General features: G+C 40.1%; 1 protein-coding gene across 1 annotated transcript; it reads right to left on the reverse strand.

Moving 5' to 3' along the window:
• Positions 1-12,695: 12,695 nt before the first annotated feature.
• LOC139122306 (craniofacial development protein 2-like) lies at positions 12,696-13,190 on the reverse strand. Its single transcript, XM_070687703.1, has one exon. It carries the CDS (start codon positions 13,188-13,190, stop codon positions 12,696-12,698), a length of 495 nt encoding a protein of 164 aa, XP_070543804.1.
• Between the last annotated feature and the right edge of the window lie 3,297 nt (positions 13,191-16,487).

The raw sequence follows: 16,487 nt of genomic DNA on the forward strand, positions 1-16,487 counted from the left end.
AAAGTCGGTACGTAGATACTTACCCCCTCTTACGGCAAATTCATGATGTCCGGCACAACATTGAGGTCAATAGTGACACCGGCAAGATGCGCCAAAACTTTTAAAACACCTCTGCGAAATTAATGTTATAGATATAGCCTTGCTCAAACCTATACCGTATCTGAAAATTCAGAAAACTCCCCCTATCCTTTCTATGACGTAAACAAACACCCTTAATATAAATTATTTGAGTTGTCAAATCTAAAATCTGGTCTAGCCAGCAGGGGGAATACTTTAAGGAACTGTTCAACATATAACGCAATGGATTCTGTAGTGTACGGTGATAATATATAACGCCCACTAATATCGTCGTCGTATCGGCAATACACATGACAAAAGTGTCAAGTATGGCGATAAATCAGAATAAACCTTTCTAATCGCTTTCCAATTGAGTTTCACGCTCTCTCACTCACACTTTCATCTTCTCAGAAATTTTATGACGCTTACTTTATCACTTTATCAATATTTTACGCGGCCGTGAAATAATTCAGAACCGTTGACGATGTGGAAAACCGATCGAAGGTTACAACACGGTTCATATAGGATTGATTGAGATATGAGAGAGAGAGAGAGAGAGAGAGAGAGAGAGAGAGAGAGAGAGAGAGAGGAGAGAGAGAGAGAGAGAGAGAGAGAGAGAGAGAGAGAGAGAGAGAGAGAGAGGGAGAGAGAGAGAGAGAGGGGGGGTGGCGGGAGGGACAGACAGACAGAGACAGAGAGACGAAGACAGAGAGACAGACTGAGAGGCAGACAGACAGACAGAGAGACTGAGACAGACCGACATACAACAGATAGACACAGACAGACGGACGGAAGGGAGAACGGGCGAGTTGACAGACAAATAATCAGAAACGGAGACAGGGACAGAAATACACATTTCACAGAGTTAAACAGGGCGGAAGACATTGAGTGAGAGACATAGACAGAGACATACACAAAGAGAGACGGACAGAAAGGAAGAGAGAAGGAATGAGCGGAGGGAAGGTTTACTTAAACAAAATACAGCAAAATTTACCAAAAAGTAATTAAGAAAAAACAGTGACTGTGAATTAAAATTCGACAGAGAAAAGAAATGAATATGAGAAAGATTGAGTTGAAGAAGCGGAAAATAATGCATAAAAAGTAATTCTATGGCACTAGGAGAATAATCATATTAAATTCCTGGATACCTGACAACACGCTAACACAGTGTATATATGAAAATGTGAAGAAAATTCGACCTGTATGTACACTTTTTTCTCCGTTGATTTGCCTAATTTTACTTTCTCATAAAACAATTAAGTAAAGTTGACACACTTAATGATTTTATCTTTTACAAGTAAATTGACTTGCGTAACCTCATGATATTGGCGCTCATTGAAATTCTATTTATCCTGCCTAAATAACTGCTCACGTGATTAAATTTCTTTTTGTGGGAAAAGACATCCAAAGTAATCAAGCAAGTCTACATCAGAGTTTTCATAATTTGCTTTATTGGATGGGTGTGAATATTCGATGAAGAGAACGCCGACAGGGAGGAAGCAATTGCCTTTTTATTAAACTAAATTGCTTTTAAATTACACTTGTTGGCATGAAACGAACGAGGTTGTGATTGAACGCCGTAATTGGTCAATAACAGTCACGTGTTGTGAAAAGGCGCGAGACGGATACAAATGTGTTTTGCACGCTCTCGGCACAAGGCTTTGCAGACACCGTTTCTATATGGTCCGTTCATGTTTTCATGTTCGCCGTTTCTTGTTCAAATGTCCTCCTCTTAAATATGGAAAGAAGTTTTGTACCTCTGAAAAAAATATATTTCACCGAAATATATAATTATTGCACTGTGTAATGATTTCAGTACAGTGTCCGCAGTGATACGTTAAATACGACACAAGCAACATAGCAGTTCATTTAAACTGAAAGACTGCTAATGCCATTGAACTTCAAACTTTTCTCAGACAAAGTCAACATCTTGTACATTCAACTTTGAAAGAAAGTTCTAATGTGGAGCTTTAAGGTAGTGCGCACCATGAAATTGAAAACTTGAATTGTTGCTAAAACTTTCCCCAAGGAAATTTTAAACCTTACACTTTCAAATTCAAGAATAAAATTCAGGGGTCACCGTGCAAAATTTTTTACAGATCATAAACAGAATACCCAATATTTACCTATACTTGAAATTCAAAATGGCCTCCATCCTTACGGAGAAAGATAAAATTTTCGATTTTCAAAAAAAATTACCAGGAAAGAAATTGTATACTCTACATTAGCTTCCACAGGTAATAGACCCAAAATGTATTATGAATGTTTGAGAGTCCAAATATCTGTCGCCTAGTCGGATTCTACCATGAATCATTCCAACTGATCCATTGGAGAGAAAAGGAAATAATTAAAGGATAAATGGTAATACCTTCTCTTAAAGTCACCTGTAATCTAAATATGCCCATATATGGTCAAAGGGGCGTTCCCTGGTATACAAAATGCCCATGTGAGGGCACTGTTTTTAAAAAGCGGCCACCCGCTTAAAATCTGTCATTGGTTAGATTTTCTCTTTCCATAGTAACTGTGGCAAAATTGGAACAGGTGACAGTATACCTTTAAAGGTATACGGTCACTTGTAATCTAAATATGCCCATATATGGTCAAAGGGGCGTTCCCTGGTATTCAAAATGCCCATTTGAGGGCGCTGTTTTTAAAAGCGGCCACCCGCTTAAAATCTGTGATTGGTTAGATTTTCTCTTTCCATGGTAACTGTGACAAAATTGGAACAGGTGACAGTATACATTTAACGGTTTACATTCTTGATATTTTATTTACTTTTATTTTCTTAATATTTATCAAGATTTAACCAACGTAAACTGAAAAAAAGACCTACATCATAGGATGGGGTGACCATCCATGCTTGAATATCCTCGTAGATATGCGAAACATTTTCAAACTAAGGTGTCATTGCACGCTATCATCATCGCATCACATAATACTCATCCTGTAGTCTGTTTACTGTCGTGCATGTCAGTGTTTAGCAAAATTTCTAAAGCGTATATATCTTTAGTTGACCTGTCTGTCGCGATCTGTCGAATTCGAACCTGTAGGCCTAAATACAAATTGCAATCTATACTTTTTGTCAGAGCCCTTAATGTCTCTTTCAAAGTCTGTGTCTGCAATCCAATTAAATCTGACTTATCCGTTTCTCCATTGATGCCTGATTTTAACCCAGTGTTCATACTCTCTGTGGCCATTTCGCCATGCGAGAAACACAAAAACGGTGTAAACAGACTTTGTCACGTCTTGTTCTCGCTCTCTTTAAACGGTTGGCAGTGCCGAGTAGTCATTAACAGCGGTCAGGCAAAGATTACGGCGCTGATTGGGCCCAATTGGGTGAAATCAATTCATAAAGCGAAATCACTCCCATTAATTAGATTTCACACTCTCTTAAGTGATCATCATGAAATTATCAACTCCGACTACCGAAACCACTTGGCGAAGTGAACATTACTCGAGCGAAGTGATGGCCGTCGCTAATTGCGTTACGTGTATTAGTCACTGTAAAAATTGACTGACGCCTGAAAAGGTGTACGTTTCATGCATTGTTGATTTCTAAATTCACTGTAATTAGGCCAATTTCAGGCGTTTAATTACCGCTTCTAGATTGCATTTGGCACAGGCAAAATTGAGTTTAGCATTAATTTTGAATAACAAACCCGAAGGCGCAATATTCGTGTATTATATTAGACGGTGTAGTTAATTAGATGTAAATTGTCGATACCGCCGAATGATTCAGTCAAGTGACACGCTACGTTGAGTACGTCTCTTCCCTGTGTGTTCGTAGAACCTGTTGGATCTTGGAGTGTCTGATAAGTTGAATCGCGTCACACATTTCTACTTATGCCTCTATTCGCGTACAGTGAAACCTCCTCAAGCAACTATAGTTTGTGAATGTAAGTTGCATAGTTTTCTGCGCTCGTAGTTACAGTATAATCCAGGTAGTATGATCTAGTTTTTCTCTGCCGGTTCTCAAAGATATTGACTTATGTATTTTGAATAGAATTGCAATGAAAAGACAATATGAACACGGTATTATTTCAAATAATACTCTCTCTCTCTCTCTCTCTCTCTCTCTCTCTCTCTCTCTCTCTCCTCTCTCTCTCTCTCTCTCTCTCTCTTCTCTCTCTTCTCTCTCTCTCTTGTTGAGTGAATATACAGTTTCCGCTTTCAAAATGGTCTTCAACAAACTAAAATAAACACTTTTCGGAAAAGTGATCACGATCAACCATCGACCAATAACCATCGACTAATCAGCCCACAGCATCTGTTTCATTTATCTGTGCATTTTTCACCACCACCATCATCACCGGAAACCAGAGCCTGAAGATCGTTTGATACCAGAAAGCAGTCACACCGAGACACACAGACACAAAGGCTTAGTTAAGATACAGTCGATTTGATAAACAGGACACGATACTAAAAAAAATAATACCAAGCGGTGTACTAATTATTGGATAAATTGTCAATCTAGACTCAGTCACCTACATACAGCAAATGCATTAGGAGAATCAACATCAATTTGTGTCTTGTTATGAAAGAATCTCTTAGAGGGCATGAGAGGACAACAAAAGAAGGTATACGGCGAAGTTAAAATCTGAAACGAAAAGACGGGTTCTGATAGCAGAGATTAACTGATATCAAGCCTGCATTTTTGCTTGTTTCCACCGTGAATGCCTGGATGGTGTTCATTTCTACCTCTGGGAAATAACGTATGAGAGAGAATAACTTTGTATGGGGCTAATACATTAATTGAAATGCGGCGTAATCCTGGAAAATAAGTTTCAATCTAGGGCCGTTGAAATGCGAACACATGGAACGCACAACAGATCAAAGGGGTACCGGTTATCCCCGCGGACCGGGCTGAGCACAAAGACAGACAATGGTTCTGGAATCCGGACGAGGCAGGTCGAGATGGAAGGGCTGGAATCAGGGAAGAGAGACGAGTCCCGGGAAAGGCTGTGATAAATCTCGCTACAATAGGAATTAATTCGATAAGAAAAGAATCAATTTTCACCAAAATCAGGCGAAATTGAATCTTTATTTTAGCCTATTAAGGGTATTCTCTGGCTTCAATTTTAGGGTCGTTTCGGTTTGTAAGGACGCACGTCATGCTAAATCTTTATGGAGTACTTCGTTTCCCTACAGCTATAAATACGGATTGCAATGTGCCCGCTTAATATCTCCAATTCTCATCTAGTTCCTTGCCTTGTGTTTTCACGTTGGCTTCGGAGGACGCTTGTTTCAGAATAAAGCATTTTCTGGGAGTTAAGATCCAATATTTGTTCGTTTAGAGGATTACGTCACGTGACCGTAGCAAAGAGAGCGCGGGTCAAGAACCGGACGTTTGCGTGGAGGAGACAGAGTAAGAGAGAGCGACGGGCAAAGACAGACAAACAGACAGACATACAGACACACACAGAAACAAAGACACTGAGGTAGACCAGAGAGATCTTAACGAAGTCCATTCTCAAGTTGATGTGTTACAATGTAGCCCTTTAACAATGACGTAATCTCACTGGGCGATTATTAGCATATAATTTGCATATCCCGATATGTTTTCATCGGAAACTATCATCCGATTGATATTCTGGGCGAGTCTTGCCTACAGAGAAATTCTAAGAGTCACGCTGCCTTAATTGTGACGAGTGTGTTCGTCGGATCATACTGGAATGGAAGCATAGGATGGTCGGAATCGATCTAATAGTTGTCCAAAGGGGGACAGTTTTGATTCGGGTACAACGTCAATATTCCCTTGATAAAAGGGAAGCCGAACTCGACTTCTACAGGCATGTCGATTCAATGTCTTTTGTTGCCATGGGAATATTTACATGATTTGAAACCCGCTGAAGAGAATTATAAAGCAGTTTTTGTCTTTGGTCGTTGGCGATTAGCTTTCTTTCTGCGAATAAGAGAAGCAAATGTCATCTGATCAATGCCTAGTACATTTTATGACTGGCCAATAGAACGCATTCCTCGTTCAGAGGAGTGTTGATAGGTAGCTAGAAGTTGACAAATATTTTATTGTTGGAGGGTCTGGTCACTCGTGCTTCGTCATTGAAAACATTCCCGGATACCAAGTCGTTGTTAACTTCTGTTTTCTCGTAAACTACCACACTAACTTTTTAGACAATTTGATAAATGTTCATAAAAATCGTCATTGTTGATATTTTTTCTACTTGCGTCATATCTTACTTTGCAAACTGAATCATGCGTACATTGTGTGTATCTCCAAAATTCAAATTCGGCAGTTGGACAGTCGTTGAATGTAAGGAATAGTTAACTCATCTTGGTAATAGTGGTCAAAAATAGGTGGATTAATTAAAAGACAGACACCATAAAGGTGAGATGAGTTGGAAAAGATGAAGAGAGGTATCTATAGGTACGAAGGTATGAAGGTAGGTGGTTAAGCACTTATTGCTAGTGTAGGCAGGCAGACAGATTGATTAATTGATTGATTGATCGATAAGTTGGGCAGATAAGTGATCGAGCAATTGAGTCATGAAGATTTCATAGGCGAAAGGCTTAAAAATCACGACTGTTCGTTGTATTTCCCGGGTTCCCCTGGCTTAATTGTTCAGACGAGGTTGACGTCGGCTCGGCTCCGAGAGGTCAGAGCTCGCGGGGTCAGTCTCAGCTATCCACGTACTTACGTGGTGCGATCAGGCGAAAGCCGATTGTCAGAGGCCCCGCTACCACATGAAACATCGTCAAGAGCTCAGGAGCGGTCCCGACCAGGCATATATGACGTGAGATTTTGCAGAATGTATAATAAAATGACATTATTCGATATATTAACGGTATTAGCGGAAGGGGCTAATCGGATCAACAATAATGGAAAATTTTCGTCTGAAATAAAATATTAACAAATTAAGCGCTTAAGGAGATGAGTTGGTAATGTGTGAACAAGGAATGCAATGCATTTGTATGGAATCAGCCTTCTCCGTCGAAATATGATTTTAGCGGGATTATGCGAATAGCCTGGGTAAAAATTGGAGAACATAATTTTCTCTCGGGATGGTCGACAAAAAAGAATCGATTTTATGGATCCGTTTCGGGTATTAAGTACTTGAGAATTGAAAAAAAAAACGTATTGGAGAGCATGTAACGTTCAAATTGGTGTGAATTTTTAGTGTTTAATACAATAACGGCGCTGTCCCTGGTTGGAAGTCACATGGAAAATGTATGAAGTACTCCATGATTCGGTTTTTTCGTGATTGAAAAAATAAATAGTGCATTATTTTCGCGTTTTCAGCTGAGCTGTGCCCCACAGCTAGCTAAGGGGTTGCAATGGCCTGCATTGGTATTGTAAACCGCAATTTCTTCTGTGGAAACAAAGTCATCGACTTGGATATCTTCGCATAATTCTTTGAGTTTTCGCACGATATTGAGATATCGAAAAGGCTCCAAAGGAGAAAATTGGTATTTTTCACAGTAAAAGCAAAACAATCGAACAGTTACATCTTTTCAATATATGTTGATATGCCTGTATGGGTATTGCCTGCTATCTATCTATCTATCTATCTATCTATCTATCTATCTATCTATCTATCTATCTATCTATCTATCTATCTATCTATCTATCTTCTATCTATCTATCTATCTATCTATCTATCTATCTATCTATCTATCTATCTATCTATCTATCTATCTATCTATCTATCTAACTATTTACCTACCTATACCTGTCTGTCTACCTGTCTGTCCTCAATCTATCTATCTATCTATCTATCTATCTATCTATCTATCTATCTATCTATCTATCTATCTATCTATCTATCTATCTATCTATCTATCTATCTATCTATCTATCTATCTATCTATCTATCTATCTATCTATCTATCTCTCTCTCTCTCTCTATCTATCTATTTACCTACCTATACCTGTCGGTCGGTCCATCTGTCCTTCCGTCTGTCTATCTGTCTGTCTGCCTGTCTGTCTGTCTGTCTGTCTATCCTCTATCCATCCATCTATCTATCTATCTATCTATCTATCTATCTATCTATCTATCTATCTATCTATCTATCTATCTATCTATCTATCTATCTTTCTATCTATCTAACTATCTATCTATATCTATCTATCTATCTTTCTTTCTTTCTTTCTCTCTTTCTTTCTATCTATCTATCTACTTGTGTTTTCAATTCAGAGCAAAGAAACCAATTTAAGATTTTTACACACTGCAAAATGCAACCCGCAGGCAGCTACAACGTGAGTGAAATTGGTTTCACGTATTGGAAGTAAACCAAGTTGTATTCCATACATGTTGTGCATTGGGGAGCCAGTTCTTTATTTTAACCACATCAATACAAATATACAGAACAGTCAGTATCAATATGAACGAACAACCTTAGCTATATTAGCCATATTGGCCTATATTAAACACGGCCACTTATTACATTAACTGCTTTATAGTGTTCGCAAATAAATGCTCTCTTTGTTGGCTGGCCTTACAAAGCAATTGTTTTTCGTGGGAAATTTGGATTCAGTAATGAATATACAAATCTTTTTATCCATTAATGTTTCAAACTTTTTTTCTCTCACCAGAACTTTGAAGCCCCGCGCTTAAGGTAAATGTACTTAACGGTGGCGTATAGTATCAGCCAATCAGACGAGTCGGAGTCGACCTCGACAAGAAAGTAATGAATGTGTATTTCAGAATGTTGATAAACATTGACCATAGTGGAAAAATTGATGGTAACAATTTGGCAACAATTTGAGTATGTGCACTTTGAGTCTAGAAAGTGAATTATTAAAGAAATATGCACTTATATGATCGCACCGCCAGCATGGATAAATCATTGAAACGTACATAAGTCGTAATATCGAATTATTCGATAATTTTTTTCTCGAAAGAGGAAGTTATGATTACTATACTTTTACCTTCTTAAGGATTAATTGAATGATGAAACTACGGTGATTTCCGAAAGTTATGAGTACATTTTCTGGAAATGATAAATCCTGAAGTAATGTTTTGAAATGCCCCTGAAATAAGGAAGACAATTAGGCATGCACTTTTAGGCTGTTGAAGATTAATTTCAATGGAACTTATGTCAGGGGTCTCGCTCGCCAATGTATACTTGATGTATAGTTGATAACATCAAGCAGTCGCGAGCGCAGCACAAGCTGATCTGTCAGCGTCACTTTTAATATCACTCCATTTCATATAATCTCCATGGTTGCGGGTACAAATTGACACGGAAGCCGTGTAAAGCCTCCAAATTCGCGGATTTTGCGAGAATGTAATAACGGTGATCTGTCGAGATTTCCGCAAATGGAAGTGGCTCTTCCCAAATTATAATTGTTCAGTAACAATGGCGTCTTTGAGGTTCTAACCAGATCTTTGTCCTGATATTTTGCGGGAATTGCTAGGCTGAGGGTACCCGCTTAGTATATGACGCTGCTCTTTGCAGGAAATGGGGGAGAGCGTTATAGAACCGCTTCTTTGACTGAATTCACTCAAGTGTTTGCTGACACCGACTGAGGTTGGAAGGTTAGTGACCAGATGGTCCAGCATTGAGGAAAAAACGCGAGAGCAAGCACTCAATTGATGCTGTCTCTTACAGATGCCCAGATCATTATTATGTCATGATAGAGGGCAAATGATAGCGACCTGTACATAACTCGCAAGCCTCAACAAAGGCTGCCGTTTCAGAGATGTGTCTCCGTTGTGTCATGCTACACATCCAGAGTCCTGTGGTTGGGTGCGGGTATAGGAGGTATAAGGGGGAGGGTGGGAAAGACAGAGAAAGGAACAAAAAATAAACTGAGGTTTGTTAGAGAGTCGCAGAGAAAGGGACAGAAACGGAGAAATCGACGCAGATACGACGGAAAACGTAAATACAAGTGTAGGGTTTTTAACGGGATGTGTCGTCGGAACTGCACCTGTGCGACTTTTTGTTTGCAACAATGTATTTCATTCACAATACTTAGATGCATCCCATCAACATAGCTGCAACATTTTATTATTACGATGTGCATAATGACAAACAAGCTTTAACTTTAATCAATCGCCAACATACCTTGAATACAGTATTTACATTGGTCATATTGGTCCCATACGACTTTTGAGCACAGTTCCGACGACCGCACTCCCTTTAAAACCCATCCAGCCAGTCATCCCCACACACACATACATACATACATACATACATACATACATCATACCTACATACATACATACATACACACACACATACATACATACATACATACATACATACATACATACATACATACATACATACATACATACATACATACATACATACATACATACATACATACATACATACAAGTGGGTCGGCCTCTTGGACGTGATCCGCATCAAGCTGACCATACAGTAGATCCTTGGAATGCGACCTTTATCCATGCGACGCACATGACCGAGCCATCTCAGACGGCGCTCGCTCAGCATTGCAAATATGGTACTAGATCCTGAGCGTCTAAGAACCTCAGAGTTGGTGACCATGTCTTTCCACGTAATGCCCAATATCCTGCGAAGACATCTCATGTATAGGCATTCAGCTTTTTCTCTTGTCTGGTATATGTTGTCCATGTTTCACTGCCATAGAGAAGGGTGCTTAAGACACATGCCTGGTAAACTTCAGCTTCGTGTTGGTAGTCAGGTTTTTGTTATCCAGACTCTCTTGTTCAGTTTTGACATCACAGTGGCTGCTCTACCGATCCTGCCATTGATCTCAGCATCCAGAGACTGGTTGTTGGTAATGAGAGATCCCAGATATCTGAAGTTGTCAACTACAGAGAGCATAGAATCATTGACCAATATAGAGGGAGGGTTTTGGGTGTTCTGGGCCATCACCTCAGTTTTCTTGATGCTGATGGTTAAGGCAAAGTCTCTGCATGCATTGGAGAATTGATCCATGAGACACTGTAGGCCATCTTGTGTATGACTTGCAAGGGCAGCATCATCTGCAAATAACATCTCCCTGATAAGGACACGCGTTATTCTAGTCTTTGCACGCAGACGGGCCAGATTGTATAGTTTACCATCGTGCCGAGTGTGGATATATACACCATCAGTAGAGGATTGAAAGGCATGGGTCAGGAGAAGTGAAAAGAATATGCCAAAGAGGGTTGGGGCTAGGACACAGCCCTGTTTTACTCCGCTCAAGATAGGAAAAGGTTTAGATGTATCTCCATCAAAGCTAACGGTGCTTTTCATGTTGGAATGGAAAGACCTGATGATGCTGAGTAGCTTTGGTGGACAGCCTATCCTCTGGAGTAGTCTAAATAATCCACTACGGCTGACTAGGTCAAAAGCCTTTGTGAGATCGACGAAAGCCAGGTACAGTGGTAGGCGCTGTTCTCTGCACTTTTCTGAAGTTGTCTCACAGAGAAGATCATATCAATGGTTGAACGGCCTGATCTAAAGCCACATTGTGCCTCTGGATATACACGATCTGCTAACAACTGCAGTCTAGTGAGGACGACCCGAGCAAAAACCTTACCAACAATACTTAGAAGGGAGATTCCGCGGTAGTTGTTGCAGTCGCTCTATCTCCTTTGTTTTTGAAAAGTGTGACAATCTTAGCGTCTCTCATATCCTGTGGTACTTCACCCTCCTTCCAGCAGAGACAAAGAAGTTCATGTAAGTGTGGGAGAAGTGCTGATTTTCCTTGTTGATTACTTCTGGTGGGATGGCATCATTCCCTGGTGCTTTTCCACAGGCGAGAGCATTAATGGCCTTTTCAAGATCGGGCATAGTTGGCTCCATGTCAAGTTCTTGCATGACTGATAGGGTTGGAATGCTGTTAATGGCTTCCTCAGACACAGTGTTCTCTGTTGAGTATAATTCCAGATAATGTTCTACCCATCTTTCCATTTGCTTACTGCGGTCAGTTATGACCTCACCCGATTTTGATTTCAGGGGGGCTGTTTTCTTCACATTTGGACCTGTAGCCTGCTTAATGCCATCATACATGGCTCTGATATTTCCGATGGAAGAGGCTTGCTCAATGGAGGAGCATAATTGCAACCAATAGTTGTTGGCACATCTCCTGGCTATCTCCCGGCATTTGACTCTGGATTTTCTTAGTAAATTTAGATTTTGCTGCGTAGGTTCTTTCTTCCATCTGATGAGAGCCTCTCTTTTAGATTGTGTAGCAGGTTCCATGACTACAAAATTTGCTTCGTACCAGTCAGCGTTACACTTGTCCTTCTTTCCAAAAGCCTGAATGGCACATTTGTGGATGGTGGTACTAAGATGCTGCCATCTAGTCTTCTGCAGAATCACCGGCATCAGCTGGGGCAAGATCGTTGACAAGGGAAATGAATTTGCTGTTTCTGACTGGATCAAAGGTACAAGCAGTATTGATTTTACAGAATCCTTTTGGCTTTGTGTGATGAAACATTTTCTGTGGTTGTAGAGAGACCTTGCTAATAATAAGGGAGTGGTCTGAGTCACAGTCAGCACTGTGATAGCTCCGTGTGTTGTGGATATTTTTAAGTCGATTTCTTCTAGCAATGACAAGGTCGAGTTGATGCCACTGATGTGACCTGGGATGCATCCATGACACTCTGTGCTTCTCCTTATTTTGGAAGTAGGTGTTTGTAATGCATAGATTCCTAGCACAACACAATTCCAGTAGTCTCTGGCCATTTTCATTCATTTTGCCTACACCGTGGTGACCAATACATGTAGGCCAGCATCGTGATCTGTACCGACCCTTGCATTAAAGTCTCCAAGCAGGTAAATGTCTTCTGTTTGTGGCAGTTGACCAATGAATCGATCAAGTTCACTGTAGAATTGGTCTTTGGCTTCAGGGCTCGAATTAAGTGTAGGAGCATAGACAGCAACAAAATTGACCGGGCCATTTCTGGAATTTAGACGAAGACTCAGTAGTCGTTCGGTGCCGTCAGTGGGTGGTTCTATCATGGGTAAGAGTGATGTCTTCACTGCAAACCCTACGCCATACTCACGTCTCTCATCTTGTGCCTTTCCCTTCCAAAAGAAAGTGTATTGTTGTTCTTGTAATGAGCCGTCGTTTGCAAGTCTTGTCTCTTGTAGTGCAGCAATATCCACTTGTAGTCTTGTGAGTTCAGCATCAATTACAGCTGTTTTGCGTTTGTCGTCTATCATTTGTAGGTCATCTGATAGGCCTGGCATCATTGTTCGAACATTCCAGCTTGCTATACGAAGTGCTGGGAACTTCTTTAATTTATTCCTTGTATTTGTTGGTGCACTTATTTACAGTCTGCTTGTCAAGCGCGAGCACTCTAAGCTTATTGCACCCAAAGAAGCAGGCAGACTGTGGCGGATCAACACCTTATTGACTGGGGGCTGCCCAGCTTGAGGCGGGCGGTAGCTGATCAGTGAAGTACGATGACTCCTCCCACCGTCGGAGGCAACCCGTGGCGTCCCTCTCTACGCCAATTGAGATTGGACTTATAACCCGTGACTGCTGTCTCCCGTGTTGTGTCTTTGTGGTTCCAAAGATGGAGTGACCTCTCCATGGCTCAAGCCTGGGCACTTCTATGGAGGTCCTGGGTAGCCCAGGCGTCAGGACCCCCCTCTCGACCTCGCTGGTGTAATCCAGAGGAAAGCAGGAGCAGTACGTCTGGTACCAGTTTGGTTGCAGGAGTTGCCGGAAAGACTGGCTAGTGTCAATCTCACCACCTGCGGGACTCCACTCCGATATTTCTGTCAGGGTTGTTTCCCTTAGCCTTGTGCTATCCCTAGCACTCACAAGGCAGTGAGACTATTTAACCTATAGTTAGGGCATGATGACAAAAAGCTGTGTATTCGTATCCTGAATTGGAGCCCTTTACAGGTGCTACTGCTCCGGGCCAGAGCAGACCTGGGAGAAATGATGACTAAGGGGTATCTCCACATTCCCCACAACCCTGAAAGTCCCCAATCAGGGTCTCATCACCGGATGTAGTTTAAAGTCTTACCCAGTACATACATACATACATACATACATACATACATACATACATACATACATACATACATACATACATACATACATACATACATACATACATACATACATACATACATACATACATACAAACATGCATACATACATACATACATACATACATACATACATACATACATACATACATACATACATACATACATACATACATACATACATACATACATACATACATACATACATACATACATACATACATACATACATACATACATACATACATACATACATACATACATACCCATTCACCTACCTCCCTACCTACATACCTACCTACCTACCTATACATGTGTGTGTGTTTGTATGTCTGTGTTATTGTTTACATTATCATTTTCCATCACACGTTTTATTTCTTACTTTCTATCACACATTATTCAGTAATACATCTACACTCTTTATGGATACTCTACTACGGGTCCTATCTGTAACTATTAAATTTTAATCACTATGATCAAGAAATTCGAAACTATAAGCGAATGCTTGAAATTTTGAAGGACTCATTTCCCTCCGGTCTGTTTTTTGTCGATGTTGTTCTCTACGTTCTGGAGCAATATTATAGTGGTTTCAGTTTTCTACGTCAAGAAGTTATGTTAAAGTACGCATGGATATTTCGGGTACCATCATTATCTAAATTGTATACGTCAGGGAATCAATTTCATATAATCTTGTCTTGTACAGACAACATATCAAAAGAGCGCATAGCCGGGAAGGTTTCCTTGAAAATCTCGATTTTGACAACCACGCCGGAAGACCAGCCCCTCGTCTCCTTCGAGAAACGTTTATATCATTCATGCTAATTTCTACCATAACAACATTTTGTTTGTATAAATATAGGCGTTTGACAAAGTCACACACTAAGACAAACTCCGTACCATCAGAAAAAAATAAGCTAGCTCAGATAAACATAAAAATTACGTACGCCCTAAACACACCAGTGAAAACCATCAGAGATGCACAAATCTGATTGCGTATCTTCTGTTGGTAGAAATTTAACCTGTTACCCCCTCCCCATCCCTGTAAACAGATCCACGCTTATTGTGTTTGGGCCAAATCAATATGGTGCAAGGGTTAACGTTTGTTATCTCGTCTTGGTGAAATTCAGGGCAGTCAGGTCATACTTTGGATCAGAGTAACACTGTGAAGTGATTTTTCTAACTCCATGTATCGCTTTCCTGGTCTTCCTTCGAAAACTTCTCTTCGACCTGCCCTAAAGCATAGTTTTTGGAGGGTATATTTCTAAAGGTTGAAAATAAACTGCTTGTTATATTGCATAAAGTTCTGGAGTTTAGGTCATTAGGTACAATGTCCCTCGGGGTCTGTTTTGGCTCCGCTTTAACGTTTTAAGTTACATGAATGATCATCTGATTTGTCTGAAAGTTGGAAGATTGGATGATTTTTGCTGATCACACCATTTCACTTCAGGAGTTGACGTCCGAAACATTGATTGGAGAATGTAGAAGTTATTTTTGCAAGATTTTGCACTGAATCCCTAGATTTTGGGGAGGGACCGTCGCTGGTGGTAAAAAAAAGATAACATTATAGTGTCAGGTATTTATTGTACAGGAATCATCTCTGGGGGCATGCGACAGCCGATTGGAGAAGATCTGGAATAATTGCATATTAGCATGCTAATAAACAATTCACTGTACTGTTTTAAGGGGTTTTCTTTTTTTTTTTGTTTTTTTGTTTTAGCTTTTTTTTTGTATCGGATCTGACAAAATCTACTGGCATTGGTCCCTAAAAACGAACTTTAAGATGATACCGATGTTTCATTCAAGTCAATAACACTGGTAATCTGAGTCAAGAGACAGCAGAAATAATTTTAAAAGAACTTTGTTGGTGAAAACTGGAGCAAATAACAAAAGTCCACCCACTTACTAATGAGAGCATTTGATTATTATCATCATAATGCTTCATTTCCGTCCTTTTTTGATTGACTACTGTTGTATTTTACAGGGTAACCGTTCGAAACTTCCTCTAAAAGGTCATTTTACCTGCAGGAAAAGGTCTGGCTGCGTCATGTGTAGACACGACCTTTCCCACAAACACGATTCTCATGAGATTGGTTTACGTATTTCTTAAGTGTTGTTTTTTCAATATCAATGTGACTTTCAAGGTTGAAAATAGTCTCACATCTTGATGTTTAATATAAAAAATTAATCCCGGGGACACTTATCACGCTAGAACACGTGACTTGTGCAAACCGATATTTGAGACAAGTATGGGTCAAAGGTCATCATCTTACAGAGCCTCGAAATTGGGATGCAATCCCCCGTCTGAAACCTTAAACCATATAATATTTAAAACGGATTTGTCTGGTTATTCCTCTGGCTTTTGTTGTACATTCGTTTTGCGCTCTGCGTTTATTTCGTTACTTAGAACAATATGTTTATTTCAAATGCATAGTCATAATTTTCACAGAGACGATACCTGTCCGCCTTCATTCTCGTGGAGGGCTTCGA

The sequence above is a fragment of the Ptychodera flava genome, chromosome 22 (assembly GCF_041260155.1).
Source record: "Ptychodera flava strain L36383 chromosome 22, AS_Pfla_20210202, whole genome shotgun sequence".
NCBI lineage: Eukaryota > Metazoa > Hemichordata > Enteropneusta > Ptychoderidae > Ptychodera > Ptychodera flava.

Excerpts from the sequence above, each read along its gene's own strand:
- LOC139122306 (XM_070687703.1), bottom strand. The coding sequence starts at position 13,190 with ATGATGCCAGGCCTATCAGATGACCTACAAATGATAGACGACAAACGC.